At 35.2% G+C, this 21,120-nt stretch overlaps 1 protein-coding gene across 2 annotated transcripts in view; it reads right to left on the bottom strand.

Annotated features, from left to right (window-relative positions):
* Positions 1 to 10,294: 10,294 nt before the first annotated feature.
* Positions 10,295 to 21,120, bottom strand: part of DGKB (diacylglycerol kinase beta) — an 835,840-nt gene continuing 825,014 nt past the window's right edge. The window contains exon 24 of one of the 2 annotated variants that reach the window (XM_054692402.1): positions 10,295 to 11,476. In XM_054692402.1, the coding sequence (XP_054548377.1) occupies positions 11,369 to 11,476 (108 nt within the window). In that variant the 3' untranslated portion in view covers positions 10,295 to 11,368. The remainder of the gene's footprint in view (positions 11,477 to 21,120) is intronic. The other variant, XM_054692401.1, reaches the window with a different exon arrangement.

The following is a 21,120-nucleotide window of genomic DNA, read 5'->3' on the forward strand; positions in this document are numbered from 1 at the left end:
ACCCATATTACCACAAGGCATTATTTATTCAGAAGCAAAGTAATTTTTAAAATTTTATTTTATATATTTTACATCATTCTTCATTTTTGTAGAGTGTATGCTTTCTCCTCTCAGCTGTAGTCCCTGTGAAGTCCTCAGCAGCAATTCTCCCGGGTCCCATCACCATAGTCCCTTGTGTTCTTCGCACCCGTTTTGATCTTTCTTCCTCCTCCTCCCCTGCAGAATGTCTGATTTATAGTTGTCTGTTGATTTTTATTTTTAGTTTATTATAATTACTTTTTTTTTTTTTTTACCTGATCCCTTGTTTGATTCCTCTACATTCCTCCTATAAGTGAAACCATCTGATATTTTTCTTTTTCTTTCTGGCTTATTTCATTGAGCATAATCCTTTGTGGCTCCATCCATGCTGCTGTGAATGGCATGAGTTTATCTTTTTTGATGAAGCAAAGTAATTTTAATTTTTCCCTAATAAAATAAAATTATGCAAATTGCCTTCAAAGTTGAAGAGTATTTCTCAAAAAGCAACTGTTTAAAAATAGTCTCTCATACATATGTTTTTATTTATTGAACAAGTCATATTTGACAAAGATTCTTTTATTATAGAAGACTCAGTTCAAAAAAACACTGTGTGGAGACAGGAGAAGTTCTGGAATATATGGCTATTCCTTTCCGAGTTAACTTAGATGATGGCCAAAAAAAGCTCAAGCTACTGAAGCATGATTTTTTTTTTCTCCAAAATTTAATGAGTGGCTCGTACAATTCCAAATATACTTTTTATTCTAAAATGTACACAGTGTTATTGGGGTTACTACAGAAAAATGAAAAGGATGGAAGAAAATTATTATGTTTTCCACACAGGGATACCGGAGAGTGAGGATCATATGAGGTATATGAAATACATATCCTCAAGATGTATAAAAGGAACATGTCAATATAATACCACATTTTAATTTTTAAATTTTCAAATTTCAAAATGTCAAATTCTAAAATAGATCTAAATGAAATGAAAAATTCAGTAACTTAATAGTTACAGAACTAGAGGCCATTGAAGCTTTCAAAAAAAGCTTTTTTCTTTGTCTTTCTGGCTTATTTCATTGAGCATAATCCTTTGTGGCTCTTTAAAAAAGATACATGCACAATAGAATATTGAGTTGGTGCTACTGTTTTCTCTTTTCAAATACCTACTTCTCTGTTTTTAAGTTGATAGGGGTTTTAGGTTTACATGTATTTATAAACTAGAACAGTAAAATCAATAAAAGATCAAAAGAGCTAGGAGGTTATTATATCTTATGTCATTGTTCTTAAATGCTACCACTATGTGTTTGGCAGCAAGCATAGAAGTTATTTGCACTCAAAGGATCACTTAGAAACCTTAATTTATCTATTTATTAAGTAACACCGCTGACCTTTCAGCTTTAGAAGCAAAGAGAAACCTCTATTTTGTCTGTGTTTTCTCATATGGAGATAAAGTAATTGGCTAAATGTGCTCAAATAATTTAAATTTCTTTCAAGATATAAATTCTAATACTTTGATATTAGTATAGATCATACATGACTCTTGTGTTCAATAAAATTTTCTTTTCTAAGTTGTTTGGGAGGCGACATGTATATTTATGTGAATAAATCAGTTAGATAAAAATTGCATCTCTCTAAAAAGTTGTCTGAAAGGTAGAACATACATATAAAGAATAAGAAAAAAAACATATCTTTTAAAGAAGTGCCAGATATTTAGAGCTACATATGTTAAGGTAATCTAAAATATTACACATCAAGAAATCCATGGAAATGAAAATAGAGCTCACAGCATGTAGTTACTGAAGAACATAGAAAAAATGATAAATATGTATAAATATTTTGAAAACATTATTTAGCTCATCTGCAGCTTTTTATAGACTAAGTGCTTTAAACTCTTATTTCATCCATTATTTCTTGCACCAGTTCTATAAGTCACTACTGTTTAATGACTGGATGTAGTGAAACAAGTTCTGAATACATCAGCAAGTTCTCTGCTAAGCAACTAGATATTAAAGACCATGTCTTTTCTAAGAGAAAGGATATTAGAAGGTTGAGGGATAGGTCTCCTGAGGTCCAGCAGAGGCCTTTCTAAAATGTGTTACTTTGGTTTGTGGAATATTTGAAGTGAATTTTAATAAAGGTCCTTCAGGTTAAGGAGAAATTTTTATGGCTCTCTTAACCACTTAGAATGAAAACTGGTGCTCTTGGGCCTCCCTGGTGGCACAAGGGATTAAGCACAGCACTGTGAAGCTTTTCGCGGCCTTTGCAGTTCCATCCCTGGCTGGCCAGCGAGCTACCCACATGGCACAGCAGACCTCTCCTCCCCACAGCATTGTATTTCATTCAGTCTGCCTGTTCTGCTCCCAACTCTGTCTCTGGTGAATCCTCTCACCCATTGCACCTTTAGCCTGTACCCCAGCTCTTGTATGCATAAATAAATAAATCTTAAAAAAAAAAAAAACAAGAAAATCGGTGCTCTTACTCAGAATTAGGGTTCTTACCAAAAGGAAATTTTCCATAGGCTAAACCTATCTATACAGCAGGGCAAAGGTATAATTATAGAGATTCTAGTCTTTGTCTTAAGTGCCCGTCTTCCTTCCTTGAAGCCCTTGGTCCCTACCCCCTTCCTTAGCTCAGGGTAAATAATCTCATTTTGCCTCCATTTACCTAGAATTTATATCCAACTAGATAGAGTGACATTCTCCAATTTATATAATTAGATTTGTTCTTTTCTCCCACAAACTAATCTGTCTCTTGTTAATTTGATGCTTGACAAGTCCAAGAAGAACATAAAGAGACAGGGGAAATTTTCCTCTGTGCACCAACAGGGAAAAAAAGAAATATGAGGGCAGAGTCCTTAGAATTCTGTGGAGAACTCTGAGCTGTGCTGGAAGTCTTCTAGGTCATCTATTATGTAACATGAACCACCATGATGTGGTGGTTAAGGTTCCTGTACCATTACTATCACATCCCTCTGGATTGTGGCTTTGTTATTGTGATGTGTTTTTCTATTATTCTTGTCCTTTCCTCCCTCCCTCAAAAGAACTTGTTCAAGAATAGGGCATTACTATTTTGTTTGGTCTTAAACAAACATCCCTCAAAAGTAGATCCTAAGACAAAGACTTGGGTATTGGTAGTTTATTTGGAAGATAATGTCAGGGGACAGAACTGAGAAATGAAAAAGTGAGACAGAGATGCAAGACAAGCCAACAAAGGGTGAATTAATGAGTGAGCTACTGCTGTAGCTCTGGGTCTGATCCCATAGGTGACCTTCTAACAAACTGAGCTGAGCACATGTCTGAATTTTCACCTAAAATAACAGGACGGGGAGGCAGTGGGGGACATTTATCAGTGGATTGCCATGCTCAAATGGTTTAAGGGAACATTTTCTATACTTCAGGGTTGAGCCAAGGCATGCCCTTGCAGGCTTGCTTCCATGTAGGAGAGAGTTTCAGCCAGAAGTGCTCAGTGGTCAGGTCAATTCCCATCATTGCAGGGTCTGACAGATGTGGTCCTCTCACAATGATTTACTATGGAATTGCAAATCATTTTTCTTAAAGCTCTGCATGGGCAGTAACATTTCTCAATTCACACTTTTTAATTTTTCTGTTGTTTTTAAGCTACAAGAGTTGGAATGTCTGGTGAATAATGCTTTTAAGGAGACATCATTTGACATGATTGGAATTTTGAAAAAATGCTTCAACTCAGAAATTATACCAATATTTAAAGTAACTGCCATTACACAAATTTTCCCTTTATCAAAGACTAAATAAAAAACTGGTAATTGTTAAAGCATTTCAAGGAAGACTTCATTCAAGGGGCACTATTTTGAAAGGTTATAAGGCCCAATTGAAATGGAATTTTTCAATGGAGAAAGAGAGATTGGCTGAATTTCCAGTAAAAGCTAAGCAAGTGTAAACTTATAGCAAAGGGGCAGGGTAAGGGTCAATGAGGGAAAATTACTAAGAGGAGACACCAGGAGAAATGAGTTTTCTTGCTAATTGCTAAAGGTAGGGTCGGGTGTTAAAACATCATCTGGAAGATGGTAGAAGATGAGAAGCCCAATTAGGGTGATCGGCAATGAAAGATGGGAATTCTAACTAATTTATTCAGCTGGGTTCTTGCTAAGTTAGTAATGCAGACATAGACCCAAGTCCAAAAGCTGAGGTCTACTTGGAAGAGAGTTTAGGGGAATCTGAGCAGAATTTAGTCAAGGAGAGAATCTTTGCTTCTCAACAGTACTGAAAAGACCAATGAATTGATGGATTGATTTCTTTCATGTGTGTTTTGATGGTGAATCTCCAGTAACCACATAAACAACACTGGAGCTCTGGAAAAGAACTCAAATTAAATACAGGTTAAATTTTGATGTCTGACAAATTTCCTTTGACTCAGGAAATTCTCATCTCTGAACAAGAGGTCCAGAAAGTCTTATACACTGCATAATATTTGCAAAGTACTTAAATTCCTTCCCCAATACCTAGTAATTTATGCACAAACCAGCTTAAATTCATTAGCATTTGCCAAGCACAGGCTACCCTGCTCAGCTATTGCTCCAGCTGAAGTTGAACTTGTGAAATGAATGTGCAGGAAAATGTGGGACAGACGTGACAAATAATTTAACTGAAAGAAGTACTCTAAATTTCTCATTTACAGTCACTTCTTAGAATCTTTTCTTATTCTGACATACAAAAGTAAAAAGTACCCTAAGTATCCTGAGAAGAAAAAGGATTATTGTATTGCAAACTTCCAAATTACTAAAACCAGTATTAAATATATCACCTGAAAAAATAAATTCTCAATATTACTGTTTTCAGAGAAATAGGTTTCTGCATAATACATACTTCTATTGTTTCACCTTTTTCCCCCTTAGAGTGGAACCCATCACCAATGAACTAGAAAATCTCTAATTTTGCTCTTCCCTGCCCCCCCAATTTATCAACATTAAAGTCCAAATGAAAAAAAAATGGATAAAAGGCATTTAAGTGAGAATTAAGCAATGAGAGAACACATTTTAAAAGTCATCAATGTGTAGCAATAGTTGAAAGCATTGACATCCTATTTTCCTACCTCCCTATATTAGTCTCCTAATGCTGCTGTAACAAACTGATAATAATATGTGATTTGAAACAGCATCAACTTCTTATCTTACAATGATGCAGGTCTCAAAAGCCCAAAATGGGTCTCACAGGGTAAACTTCAAAGTGGTGGCAGGGCTGTGTTCCTTCTAGAGAGTCCAAAAGAAAATGTGTCACCTTACCTTTTCCAGCATCTAGAGGCTTCTCTGGTTCTGGTCTTTCCTCCGCCATCTTCAAAGATCTTGTTGACTCTGAATCGCTCTTCTCCTCCCCTACTCCACTTTAAAGGATGCTTGAGATTACATTGGGTGCACCTGGGTAATTTGGGACACTCGTTTTATCTTACAGTCAGGTGTTTGGCATCCATAATTCTAATTGCAACCTAATTACCTGTAGTCAAGTAACATGACATATTCATCTGTGCCAAAGGTTAGGATGTGGACAACTTTTGCAGGGCATTGTTCTGCCTACTGTCTCCCCAACATTCCTCTGAGAATAGAAGAAAGCTAAGCATTACTATCAACCCTACCGGGTTTACAGCCTCTGAGACAGCCACTTGCGAATTAAAGTGTGCCATAGTGGCTACTAAATTAACTGAGAAGCTGGAAATGCTGGACTCTTGCAAATGGAAAGTGACAAGAGGTGAGAAGAACATCAGCATGAAGTGTAAGTTTATTCAGCCAAATTTTATAAGGCATAAAAAATACTTCTTATTTTTCTTTGTATCTACTTTCTTCGGGAACAAGTAATACATTGTGTTATAACTTGAGAATTGTTTTGGTGGCCGTCTACTATTTATTTATCCATAGATCACTGGATATTTTATATGAGGTAATTCCAGGGGAACAGTGGTGAATAGGGATCCGAACTGGTTTCCAAGTGACTCATACGTTTAATTAGAGAATCGCATAAGTAACTTTTTAAAATATAGATTAAAATAACTAGCATAGGTGCCAGAGATTTAAGATAGCATAAAAGATACTCAAAAGATTTTTATGAACAATAAATAATTAATAAATAGAGATAGGAGCTAAGGAAAACGTTTTTAAAAATTACGTTTAAAAGAGACTCAAAATAAAGACTCACTCTAATGCATTCTAGACCACAGTGGTTCTAGAAGACTTTCCAGATGGAGAGCTATAAATCCCCAAGAAAGGTAATGTATCAATGAGTGTAAATTTTGCCAGCATGCATGTAATGTAAAACAAAGCAAGGAGAGCTCTGTTGCAGAACCAAGTTTGCACATGTGTAAAAGAGGGGAGAGGATACAGGAAAGGTTGACAATGTTTAGCCCATGAAGGCCTCTCTTTGCCTAGGCTCAATCTGGTGAGTAGTGTGGGAGGAATGGGGGTTGTCAGAAGTTCCAGTTGTTGGAGGACGGAGATACTGTCAAAGCGGTGCTTGCCCTATGATGCTGCTAGGATCTGACAAGCATGAGCCTCTCTCAACCTTTCTTGATCCTGAGAAAAGACGGATCAGAGTTAGGATACACATTCAGAACAGAATGTGTATGTTGTCAGTGAAATCTGGAAATTATTGATTTCAGTTTGAGGTGTGGTGGATGGGGTTGAGGGAGAAATAGAGTGAAAAATGTAATTAAGGAAAGATTAACGGAGATTCCAAGAAAAGGATGATTTAAACAGTGGGCAAGGTTTCTGGTTATGTCTCATGATGATGCCTTTGGTTCTCAAAATGCTCGCAAAATTCAAAACAGTGTCGAGTTGTCCAACTGCAGACTTTTCTTAAAGGTCTAATGACATTTGCTTGGATTTATAGTTTATATAAATAGGCAGTTATTAGGAAGTTATTCTGGCACATCTGCAAATGTCCAGATAACTTTGTGGGAGAATTAGGTGCAAAGAAGTATAGAATTATAAAAATAACCTGAGCAAAAGCTAAAGAGTTAGTTTGAATCTGAACATAACAAATATATTTCTAATAGATAAAATGATTATTTTCAACCATTTATGCAGAAAAGAATAAGGTTTTCTGTACTATGGACTTTCTCTTCCTTTACTAACAGGGACTGCTCTAAATTATTTAGCATATTACTTAATTTAAATACCCCTTTATGTAATATGGTCATTAAGTTATTTAACTCTTCTAACAGATGGAAAGATGTCTAGAGAAGCGGTTATGTCATTTAAAAGTATTTTGCAGTCTTCATAAAGTATCCGGTATCTAGTTAGTGCCCCTGAGATATTTACTGGAGTCTATTACACAAAATAAAATTAGAAGTTGGTTTCATCCAGAACATTCCACATAAATCCTCAAGGAACCACTGAACTAGTCTTTCAGTCCCCAAGTTTCTAACATTTGGTTAGTTGGATTTCCTGGAATCTCTGAAATTGCTAGAATAATGTTCACAAGAGCAATGTGGGGCTCAAAGTGGAATGGTTTGGTTCTTAATGACACAGAATTCAGTCCCAAAATAACCAGATACCTTCCTCCTGACAAAAGACAGGGTGGCTGGCCTGATAGACCAGTAGATACTCACTAGGATATGTTGACTGTCAACTGCTTGAAGAAGTTCATTTAAGGACAATGTGGTAAAATGGCAATAAAGAATGACACAGCTGAGTGGTTAACATTTTATTTCAAAAAGCAAGATATCGTATATAACACTTTCTGAGAAAATAAGATACTGTAATTAAATGAATTCCATGTTTTTAAACACAATAAGGATAGACAGAATCTTTCAAGTGTGAGTTTATTCAAACTTTATTTAATACAATGCAATTTAATTGGGAGACTTAAAGGGTGATTTCTGCCTTTCACAAAATAAAAGTTCTTTCAAAGGTTTTGGGTGCATGTTTATTTATTTAAATTTTATCACCTCAACCTATATTACAATGGCTTAATCTTCTAAATGAGAATAAATGCACTGTATGTGAATAATTCTTCTTATGTGCCATGAAAAGTGCCATTTTCCTTCTTTAAAACCAAAAAAAAGCTAACACAAAAAAGAATGGAGCCATTTAAAAGTTTTGTCTTTTTCAAGTAGAATACAGTCTGAGATTCAAAACAGTCTTCCTTGAAAATGGCAATTACCTCACATCTCCCTAAAAAGGAAAAAGAACAAAGCCCAAAAAATATATGTGCTTTAATAATTCTCATTGGATTTAAATTTCTATCTGTGGTTGCAGACTACACTAAACTTTTGCTTCATTATGGCTATAATAACACAACCTATTTGGAAAGGAAAATTGTTTTAAGATGTTATTATTTTTTTTTGTATTTCCTACAAGCTATGTTATTCCTCCACAATAAGCTGACTAGCACTTTTTTGCATCAGATAGCCATGGTAAACACATGTAAGTGGAAAAAACATTTATGTACTTTTATTTTCTGATTTTACACAGATACCTCCATTTCTATTGGAAACCTGGTTACCCAGGGTTAATTCTGGAATCTCTTTCTGTTTATTAACTTCTTGAGTGGCAGTGTTCAGTCAAGTGCATATCTCTTTTTCCTTATTCCTCTGACCCCTGTAAACGCAGTGTTCATTTTTACTTAAGAGCTTAATTCACTTAAAACTTTATAAGACTGCTATGTCTACTACTTTAAAAGAGGTTGACTCAACAACTCAGTCACCCACACACATATAAGAAAAATTTCCACCTTGTAAAGTTAACGTTTATTATTCAATATTTTAATATACCATAGAACTTTCAGTTTTGAATTTTCCCTTAAATACATATTCTTCCCTCGAAGCTGTCATACAAATGGGGAGACTATCTTCTCTGATTTCAAAACCATCAAAGTAGGTTTTTAGAAACTACTTTCCAAATCCCAGGAGTAGTGTACTTGAAGGGCAAGCATGTCAGTCTCTTTAGAAATTGAGCTGGGGAAAGTAAAATTTGATTTCTATTTAAACATTTATTATTGGTACCAATGAATCGAACTGACTGAAACTGTGAGCACCTACTATTATCACTAATTGTAGTTCTATAGCTACATCGAAGTGAAGCTGCATCCCATTATTTCAATTACTGAAATCTTACAGGCAGGTTGTTAAATTTGTCTTGTCCTACTATCTATTCAACAGCTTTCCCCTGCACAGATTGTTAAAAATGATTCACAAACTACTGCTGTCTTCAAACTATATAGTACAAAAGGTAGCCAAGAAATAATTGCATGTTGTACTGAACATAAAATAATTTGTGGCTTCGGAATATGTTTTTGACACAAAGCCTGCCTGCTCATTGTAGAAAATTTTATCAATTTATGTGAAAATATTTATTACCTGTAACCATAGATACACAAAATCAATGTGTGTGTTATGTAACACTATGTCAGTAATGCATTTGTTATGTTTTGAGATTTCTTTGGGTCTAGATGACTGCTCTGCCAAATAACTTGTTTTGTTTTTTGTTGGGTTTTTTTTTTTTTACTAGCACAAGTGATTGCTGTGCTACATTTGCAATTGTAATGATAATTTTCCTGGGAATGCTAAATTAAGTCTTAATTTTATTCAAAAGCTTTTATTTTCAAAGCAATTAAACTTATTGTTGATTGATATTTACCATCTAATGTTCCTGGAACACTAAAAGAATATGCTTTATACATAATCTTCCATTACAGCACATTGCTTGAGAGTAGCTATTGATATATCAGCATTCAGTTTAGTTTTCAAACCAAAGAACAAAAATTATAGCAATTTCACTTGAAATCCATAAATCCATGCACAGGATTGTGTTCAACAGAATCACTAAATGCTATTTTTTTAATTCAAAGATGAATGAATCAATAGAAAAATAGAACGGATAAATCATTGGTACTTTAATGCAGAGTGGAAAGAGAAACTAATAAATCATGCATTTCAAGCACTTGTTTTCCTTATGGCATGTTTGCAAACATAAAACATGCAATGAGAGATGCAGGTCAATGTGAATGAACGATACTGACACTACTCAGAATAGCATTTCATTTTTTATATCATATGTTTAATGAAACCATAAGAAAAGTACTATTCCATAATTTCTTCAAACAATCAGAGAATCGAACCTTACCATCAACACTTTAGACAATGATATAGGCCATTATTTCCAAATAAACATTTGAAATGTCATAGAGATGGATGTGACGTAGGTGAGAGGGAGGAGCTAATTGCATGCTTGATTTGCTTCCGTGATCTCAATATTATTACAGGTATCAATTTAAACTAAAAAGGAACTGATATGTTTACTTTCTCAAATGAAGTTAACTGATCCATTAAAAATTACGGACGTCTATATTTATAAATGATTGAAAAAGCAGGAAATCAGCAACTGAGCTTTGATTGTGTTGCAAGGCCTATTGTCTGTGAAAGGTGAGAATTTTAATTATAATTAATGGATAATTCACTGTCTTCCAGTGTTGTAGTCATCACAAAATGAAGCATCAGAAACACAAATTTTCTCCACAAGGCTTAATTAATTATGCACTAACCCATTTCTCTCAAGCATCTTTTTCTGAATCTTTGGTGGGAAACACAGTTTATTAGGCACAGTTTATTAGTTTAAAACATCTATTTGGTTACTGGTGCGATTACGATTTTTCTAGATCACATGCAGTAAGTAACAAAGCTTGGCATATTACCACACTTTACTGCCAAGGAACGTGTTTTCACTTATTTCTGGAATTAAAAACAAAACTAACCAAAATAAAAACCATTTTCTAATTTTCAGGACAAGTAAACTTTACACCTGATATTTTAAATTCCACTCAAAAGCATAAAAATGTTGAAGAAAAACTTAGATATAACAAGGTACTGTAGACATCTACTTAATAAAATCTTTCAATTAAAAGTTTCTTCTCAAGTCAAAGGTCAAAGATCACTGATACACTGTTTCTGAAAGGAAAATACAGCAACCTGCGATTATGGAAAACTGTGATGGTAGCATTATTGATTAGTGCTTATTAATAATTGTAATCGCACTGAGAATCACATTTCCCGTGGCATTTCCTTTTTCATGAGAGCTTTTTTCTCACAGGTTAGTAAATGAAAATTGGAAGAGAAATGTGTGGGAGACATAAAAACCTATGGCAATGCATGCAACCAAAATATGCAATATCACTTCATGTAAACTTCTGCTTTCTTCATGCAATGATGCCTAAATAACTGAGACAATTTTCTAATAGCTGAATTTTACAGTAGCTCAGTAACAAAAATATTAAACCAATTCCATGATTTTGCACAAGCAGAAGACTTGAAATGGTTCAAAGATTTCCAGCATAAGTGTTCCATGGCCTAATTATGCTAATTAGATCACTAAGAATGGAGCGACAGAGGATTATTCCTTGCTTTGGTTTCTTGTTCTTTTGACGAGGGAGCAGAACAACCCGGTTTTTGGAGGAGGGCCCATCAGCATTGGGGCTTGGTTCTTGTGGGTAATTTTTATCTAGGGAAAAAGAAAAAGAGAGTAATCTCTAGATGTAACGCTAATTTCTGAGAGTCTATGTCAAGGTTAATCATCTTTCAGGAGGTACTGAAACACCATAAATGTAAAATGTAGTTTCAGAGTTTCTATTATTTCAAAAATGTTTTAAGGGAGATAGAGATGCACATTTAAACCATTTTTCAATGTTTTAGGGTGATGACATACAAAAAAAAAAAAAGAATTCAAAGCGCATTTTAACTATCACCTTACCTTCAACCTCACTTAGAGTAATACCTCAAAACACCTTATTTAGGCTCCTGATAATCTAGCACAATTTATTGACCATTAGGTATGTATTATTTATTCAAGGCATGAAAGGGTGTGCCATTATAGTATTCAGAATTCCAGTTATAGACCAACATCAAGATATACTGGTACCGAGGCAAGCCTTATTTATCTTGCTAATCAGATTGTTTCTCCCTTTCAACATGAGCTGCAAGGCTTAATTTCAAAACAATCATTAGGAATGAAAGTCAAAAGTTAACATGCATAAAAGGTCAGAAATGATGAACTAGCTTTCTAATTGGTTAATTAATTGGTAATAGAATAGAATCAAATATTGAAAAGCCTGCTTAAAACACGTTGAGAGACTGTTCTAAAGCTACACGTTTTGATTTCTTTGATATAAAACTACGAATCACCTTAAATGAGACAACCTTAAAGTAGATTATGTCTGCAATTTTCTCTAATTCAAGTCTAAATTAGAGAAGACATTTTATGAATATGTGCTATGCTCAAAGCTAATTGAAAGCAATTATCAAAGTGGCATTTTGTCTGTGACTTTAAGATACATTGTAAGATAATAAATGATTCTCATTATGTAATAAAAAGGTCACATCTTGCCTTTGGGCTAGTGACGCTAAGAGTTTTTCAAAAGCAATCTGAGACATTTTCTTTAGAGAACTGTGACTAATACAAGAACCATCGCTTATTAAATATCAGTTGTCACCTGCACAGCACCCGCATCAGAGATGAGTATTTCTTTCAAAAAGAAACACCACCTCATTAAAAACTGCAAAAATATATCTCTTAAAGTGCATACCTGACATTTTCAAGTTAAAATGCATATCCTTCACTTGTCATTCACTAATAGCAAAGAATCAAAAAAAAAAAGTTACCATGCAGACAGGGTCAGTAAAATCGACACAGGAGTTTCTGGGAAATAAAGATTTACCACATAGGCTAGAAAGACAGAAGTATGTCAAAAACCTTGAAAAATGAACAACTTTATTTAACTCTGTTGGAATCAGGGGATTGTGAGAAGATTCAGTGTTTTCCTCTTTACTGTGAAAATAATTTGTACATGAGATAGGCCAAGGGGCTGAAGCAGCCCTAGCCCCTCTGGACATCTGATTTTTATAAAGTTTATTTTTGTAATCTTACGGACTGGGGAATCAATAGCCAGGGAGTAAGGACACCGAGGTGCATGTCCATGAGACTTGAAAAAGTCTTTACCACACCAAGAGGGAAGGAAGTACAATGGACTACGGTGATGGACTCTGGGTGATTTGGTGGTGGGTGCCTTATGGTGGCAATACTTGATGGGGGTATCCAACTGTCACCTCAATTAAAAAGAAATAAATTATTTAAAAATAAAATAAAGAGAAATATTTACCAGTTTTTTTCATAATAACTCAACTATAGATTACATTGTATGTTATGCGGTTGATTTTTAAATTCCTCTGAATCCTAACTTTTGACAGTATCTAATACAGCATCATTCACACATTTATTCATTTCCCAAAACTGAGCTCTTACTGTGCTTCAGACTCTGTACTAGGAATCTTTAATAAATAGACACTGCACAATTTCTGCCCCCAAGAAATTATAATCAAACAGGAAAGGGAAATTTAACAAGTATATTTGATAATGTTACAGATGCTGAAAAAAGGGAAAAAAAGTACTATTTTTATTGTGGAAAATGAAAATTAATCTTTCAATGCAGAAAAGCCATTTAAAATGAGTGCCTGAGGAGGCAGTCACCACCTATTACTTGTCTAACCAGAACAATAGCAGCTAAAGTAGGAAGGTAAAGTTTTCTATTCACAGGTGCTAAATTAAAATCTGTTAGATCTTTTAGGGACTCCCTGGTGGCACAGGCGGTTGAGTGCAGTGCTGTGAAACTGCCCACAGCCTCTGCAGTGCCAGTTCAATCCCCACCGGCCTCGGAGCAACCCACATGGTGGGCAGACCTCTCCTGTCTTGCCTGCTGCTCCCCTCAGCAATGTATTTCATCAGTCTGCCTGTTCTGTTCCCTGCTCTGTCTCTGGTGAATCCTCTCACCCTCCCATGCATCTGGCCTGTACCCAGTTCTTGTATAAATAAAAAAATAAATCTTAAAAAAAAAAGAAAACCTTTTAGAGGGAATAATAGTATTAAGACATTTTGGAAACTAACATTACAATTATTGTTGTAAGATTTTGGAAGAAATGTATTCTAGCCACTTTTATAAGGTTAGCACCAATTTATTACAAAGTATAATATATTATTGCATGTCAGGTTTTGTATGCTCCTTGTGTTTTTAGGGATTTGAGTTTTGTCGGATCATGATTATCTCTATATTGGAAATTCTTTTTTGACAGAAATCACATTTTGTTATTTCTTTTGAAAAATAGCACAGTGTCCCACTCAGTGCTCTTGACAAAATGGGCCCTGAATGCAGGCTACTGAGTAAAAATGAGTTTTAATTTTCAGTTTCTAAGCAAGAAAATGGTCAGTCCAATTGAAAAAATTATCTATAACCTGAACTCTTAGTTATTTCATCATTCTTATGGTCAAAGTATACAACTTTTTCTTTCATATTAACTCTGTAAAAAGTTAAATCTATGTCCTTTTTGTCTGCTGTTTATGGAAATGAGAGACAGTTGGCTGTGTTTTCCTTTTAGAGGAGATAACACAGAGGAAAGTAACATTCCTGAAATGTCTATTATATATCCAGGCTTTCTGCACACACCATCTCATTGAATAATTACATGTCTTTGTATATTTGAAGAGAAGCAAAAACTCCTCCAGTAAGTAAGAGAATCACTCGAGATCAGGTGAATTATTGGTGGTGTGGCCTCCGAGAGTCCAAGTGTGGGTCTCAGGAAGCTGTGGAGATTTAAGTGTAAACCTCAAGTACAGATTTCTCCTGGGGGTGGTCACCAGTCCTGGAATAACTACTCAGATGCCAGTTTTTGCATACACTTCACACCCTTGTCTTAGAATTTTTTTTTTTTTTTTGTGATCCTGCTATTTACTAGATAAACCATATGTAAGGAGCAGATTTTATTCCCAAAGACTTAAAAATGTGCATGTATTGTTGCAACAATTTACATGAACCAAACATTAGGTTCTGTTTGCGTGCTTTCATCTATTCAGAGTAAGGTAATTATTTCTTAGTTGTTTCTCAATACATCAAATATTATTTATTGCATACCAGTAATGAGCAAGACATTTTTGTTACATGATTATTTAGTTTGGAAGAATAGCCAAGATTGAAATAGAGAGAGAATTGCAGTCAATCATGAGCAATGGCGAGGGGGTACCTAGAAGCTGGAATGGATGGATGAAGGTGAAGAATAACGCTTGAAAAATAAAAGCTAAATATGATCAGCAATAAAATGGAGTCCTTCTATTAAAACTTCTTTTCTATGTATCACTTATCACTTCTGGAAAGAAGCAGCAGGAGAAGAGAGGCACTTCTACTTTCCATGAATCTTTCTATTTCTATATTCCTATTTCAAATCAACATTGGAAACATGCAAAAATATAAGGACAAAAAATTGATTTCAATTTCAGTTCTATAATTATTCAATATGAAATAAAGATGCACACACAGAAACCAGATCAAGGATTACAAGACCAAGTTTTTTGTTTCTATCACACTGTCAGGGCTGCATAGTGTGATAGCTCCATCTCATAATGGTAACACACACACACAAAAGAATGAAAAAATAACAAGCTTTGGCCTTTGCTGTGTGCTAAGTTTTATGCTATGTGCTTTACACAAATTATTCAGATGTTGCCCGATTCACCAATTTCTTTGGTTGCTGCCAACAAAAGTCAACTGCCAGAGAAGTCTTATTACTGAAGAGGGTAGAAGTGAGTACGATTTCATAAAAGAGGTAGGATAGAGGGCTGATGACCCACAGCATACAGCAAATAGTATCTATTTCCATTAGACTATTTCCAAATAGTATCTATTTTCCATGTGTGTTCTCTCCACAGACTTCTTTAGCCCAATTCAAATACCCAGGTTATGGGTATTTTCTTTCCTTATTCCCTGACCCTCAGCATTGACTACTCCTATCATCTGTTATTTCTTTTTTTCTATCATCTGTTAATATAAAGAGTAATATTTCTCTTCCTCATGCTATTTGTTTTTGTTTTATTTTGTGTAGAGAACTGGGGTGCAGGGGGTGGTAAGAAGATGCACCAGAGACAGAATAGGAGCAGAAAAGGCAGCTCTATTGAAATACACTGCTGAGGGGAGCAGTGGACGAGACAGGAGAAGTCTCTGTGCCATGTGGGTTACCCCCCTAAGGGGGATCAAACTCAGGCCTCAGTGGTGATAGTGCTGAGACTAACCACTAGGCCAGTAGGGAGGTCTCCTCTTCCTCATGCTATTGACCACTTTGCTCAATACCCAGCTTTAGGAGGCCAAATCCTAAGTATTTCGATAAGACTAGGACAGATGTAGATCAGAAAATGTAAGTGTACTTGGTTCTGTGGCTGACAATATTTTCATAGTCTTAATGATTATCTTTTATATAGATTTAAATAAAATTATTAAAGATCTTTTTCAGAAGCAAAAAGGCATTAAAATTAAAAATTATTCTGCCTGGGTATACTACTTCTATCTGGGGATTCTATGTTAAGTGACCAATTCATTTTATTCATCAATACTATATTGACTTAATATAGTGTCTATTTCATTGGTTTCTTAGAAGGATTAAATGACTCAATACCCACAAAATGCTTAAAATATTACCTGGCACATAAAATTCACATACTGATAGAGAGGTAAAAGGGTACAAAAAAAAAAAAAAACAAAAAAACCCAACTACTTTTATATAACATGAAGTAAGTAGAATATACCTAAAACTAGTAAGTAGGAAATAATAAACTAACAAAATAATAATAGTAAAGTATACTGTTTATAAATGTGGAGTTAATCAGAAGAAACAGCCAAAGAATTCAAAGTTCTGTGATGACACAGAAATTATAAGTGGTTGGTTATTTTTCTTGCATATACTTTCTTATGTGGTGTTGTATATTTTTCAATGTACATGCATTTAATTACTTAAAATTTTTAGGTCATTAAAAAATACCTCTGCAGGTAATTGTCTAGCACTCCAATGTTCTGTTTTCTCAAAGTGGTGCACAAACAACGAGGGCTGATACATCATTGTTAGAAATGCAGACTCCTTCTTCCATCCCCCCAAATTGCATGTATATGTTTAAATTTGTTCTATTTGTCATTTGACTTCTCTTCCTAGGGGGTAAACTAATAACAATCTGTTGACTGAATGAATGAATAACCAAGACATATGTTCATTCCCCCTCCAAACACATGTTAAAGTGAATATTGATGGAAAGAACCTACCTAATTGACTCACTTTGATTTAATGTTAATTTATTAGATACCATCTTGATTCAGGTTAGTGTTGAGGGTTCCAAGTTGGAAATGAGTAGAAATTTTCTTAAAAACATAATGGAGGTGCTTATAGTCTAATGATGATAAAAAGCAGGCAGTAGTAGAATGTGACATGCATTGCATTACAAAGATATTTTCAGATGCAATGAAAACACAAAGCAATGCCATGAAGTTAATGGTGGAAGGACAGGACACAATTAAACTTGAATTTTATCAGTATTACTCTTGCACCAGAGACAGGTAGATTAATATAATAACCCAGAAAAATAAAACCCAAAGTGGATTTCAGTTAAGGCAGTGGCATCAGGAATGGAATAGGAGGCAGATTTGACAGGTATCAGGAGGCACACTCTACAGGACATCATTGATGACTGGAAGTGTACTTGAAAAGGGAAGATTCTAGTATGACTTGCATACTTCAGCTTGGTTTTCCAGGTGGTGTTGGCACTTTTTATAGAATGAGAAATATTTTTGTCAGGGTGGGATCCAGGAAGAGAGTAAGTCACACTCAGCTTTGAGTGTGACATGCTGAAGGAGATCTTCAGTGTCTTCTGGATACATACATGTTCAGATGGCAAAAGAGGTCTTGAGACAGATTTGGGTGTGGCAAACCTATAATAATGTCATGAGAAGAGATTATTTAAGGACAGTTTGCAAGCATAGTATCAGATGTTAGCCTGCATGGCTGGACAACACTAACATGTCAGGGTGAAGTAGGAGATAGATAATCCATGAGTATAAGCATCCAGAGGTAGGAGAAATACTAGAAAGAAGCATCAATACAGGAACATTTCCAGTCTTCAGAATGGCACATTCTCTTCTGTTAGCTAAAATTTTCAAATGGCACGTTCTCTGTTTTTCATAATGGCTTGTAGATAGTCATGGAGGCTACAAAATTGTTTACACTAATTCTAAATTTAGACATCATAATTAAGAGTTACATAATGCAAGATGTTTAAATAGTTGTCATGTGACTCAGGGTTGGCAAGCATTTTCTGTGAAGTTCTAGGGCTAGATGGTAAGGGTTTGGGGGCTGTGGGGTCTCTGTAACTGCACAACCCTGACACTGTAGCACAAGAGCCGCATAGACTACATGGAAATAAGTAAATGTTCCAGTAAAATTTTGTCTGGAAAGTAAAATTTAAATTTCATATACCTTTTACATTATTAAGTATTATTCTTTTGAATTTTTTAAAACCATTTAGACATATAAACCACCATTCTTTTTTTTTTTTTAAAGAGGCATGTTTTATTTATTTATTTGTTTGTTTGTTTGTTTGTTTGTACATGCACTGGGAAGTCAGAAGTGTGGGAGGGTGAGAGAAGTCACCAGAGCCAGAGCGGGGAGCAGAGCAGGCAGAAGGACTGAAGTACACTGCTGAGGGGAGCAGCGGGTGGCAGGAGAGGTCTGCGCGCCATGTGGGACCCTCCTCCGGTGGCCAGGGAGCAGCCGGGGATTGAATCGGCGCCGCAGAGGCCGAGGGCAGCTTTGCAACCCAGCGCTCAACCACTGCGCCACCGGGGAGGCCCTAAACCACCATTCTTAACTCTTTGGTTACACAAAACCAGGTTGCTGTCCTGATTTGACCCAAAGGTCAAGACTTGCTGACCCTAGAATTACAGTTAAATTTGAAAAATCAAATCTGGAATTATGAAGCATAAGGTGGAAGAAACAAAATTTAATTTAAAATTATGATTTAATGGGTCAATAGCTAAAAGTGGAAATAATTTTATATGGCACATCTTTGCTACACTGAGTGCCACAGTTTAGAATTCATTCTGTGAAAAATCTGAATTAGAATATATCCTAACTTTCCACGTTCTGGTAATGCATCAACTGATCAAATTTGGCTTAAATGCATAATCTCTTTAGTGATTTTTATTGCTTTGTACCAGGATGGGCTTCATAATGGTGTGGTTCTTAGAAAGTACTTCAGCAGGTAGCATGTTCCTTTAAAAATATTCTCTCTGTATCTGGCCAAAAAATTCTGTTCCTGCTTCTTCTATTTAGGAGTTTACTATCACCAGATTTATTCAGCTACCTTAAAAATGAATGGGGTTCTTAGAGCAAAATAAATGCTATAAAATGTTTGTGGGGAAAGCTTAACTTAACAATTATCTGGGACATTAAAAGTTACCTAGCTTGATTCTGGAATAAGACCATCTCCTTGGAATAATGGAAACCATTTTGAATTCATGCATGTAGCTGAGCCATATGACAGTGGGAATAAAGTGCATGCTAAATTTTTCAGGTCCATAACTGCCAAAAAGCAAAGCAATGAAACATAACAATTTTCGAAAATCCCTTTGCCAGCTTTTTTATGATTCCAGCCATTATTTCCTGGAATGATAGTAATTTCCAAGTTTAATGTTAAAGTTTTTGATCTAACATCAAATTCAGAGAAATCACTGTGAAGATCTACAATAAAATCTTTAAAAAAATGGGTTTGAGAGGTTTACTTGCTGATAAAATTCACAGGAATTTTAAACATGTATGGTAATGAGAGAAAAAAAACTTTTTACAGAAAGTGATGGACTATTTCGCCACACTGCAGGGGAAAGATTCCTACATGTATTTGAAATCTCTTTTAAGATATATACTTAGTTGTCACTTCCAAAACATTTTATGCCTGTAAGTTGGTTACAAGCAAAGATAAAAGCCATTTTAAAAGCTTTTGATAATTTCCATATCTCTATCGAGACATTATAACCACAAAAGTTAGCCCAGTGACTGGTTATATTTTCCTAGGGTCTCTCCAAATCCTTGGTCACATGAATATTAAAATAAAACAAAACCTGAAAAAAAGCAATACATAAAAATATCCCTCCTTAACTAGCATAGTCACCAAATTCACAACTTGTGATTCTACTTTTCTTTATCAGTAATATTTCACATACGGTCCTGTCATTTAGCGTAAGGGTCTCATGGTCTTGACTCATGTGGCAAAGGTTTGAGTCCCAGCTGCACCACTGGTCAAAGGCGCTCACATTTTAGAGGCACATCCTCTGTTTAGTATAGGAGAATAACAATAGCACAGACTTTATACTACCATTGCAAGCATCAAGCGGAGGTTATGCATGTTATTTTTGTGTTTAATCATCGTCAACTCTGATTTTAGTAAACTTATGTTTAGTTCAATGGGAAACACATTTTGCTAATGTCTTTTCTATCTGAGACAAGAAAGTTTTCTGGGTGTTTTGGGTGACACTGGGAGATGATATATAATGAATGGATATCTCCCTTCTTTCTGAGGAGGCCAGTAGCACCTGTTAGTATTTCAACCACATGCCAGGCTCAAATTCTAAGCAAAAACAAAGCCAACAAATGAAAAATACCCAGAAACAAACAAACAAAAAAAGAAGCAGCAGAGACTCATGTGGGACATTTACCAATCCAGAGCGACTATGGATTTTTTTTTTTTTTAAACCAAGAGAGACCACCAAACTCATACTATCATGTTGTGAGAAGAAAGTTCTTTAATGGCCCCGTCCCTACACTCAGCCATACTGCTGGCTCTCAGGAGCACCATGGCATAAACCTGAAAGACTATTTTCTCACTGTTATGCTATTTCGTGGTAATCCAGTAAACATTTTCACATGCCATCCAAAAAAAAATGACCAAAGATCGGTTTAATGATAACTGACATTCCTAACAATGTGTCTGAGACACAGATTAAAGAACATAACAGTTGAAAAAATAGAGAAAAGATGAAATAAAGATCTGATTATTTTTCAGACTTTCTTATTTTAAGGAATTGTTCTATCATTAATTTTGTATTCAAGCCAGAAATCTTGATCATCTTGGGCACCTCCACATTACCTCCTCTAACCTTAGTCTATTACTAAATCTTATGATTTTTATCCCTCAAATATTTTCTGTATCTCCTGAATTCTTTTCGTATTACACAACTGTTAGTTCTGAGCAATTGCAGAAGTCTCCTTACTGGTTACTGCTTTCCTTTCCTA

Source organism: Talpa occidentalis, unplaced genomic scaffold, assembly GCF_014898055.3.
Source record: "Talpa occidentalis isolate TD23 unplaced genomic scaffold, MPIMG_talOcc4v2.1, whole genome shotgun sequence".
Lineage (NCBI taxonomy): Eukaryota > Metazoa > Chordata > Mammalia > Eulipotyphla > Talpidae > Talpa > Talpa occidentalis.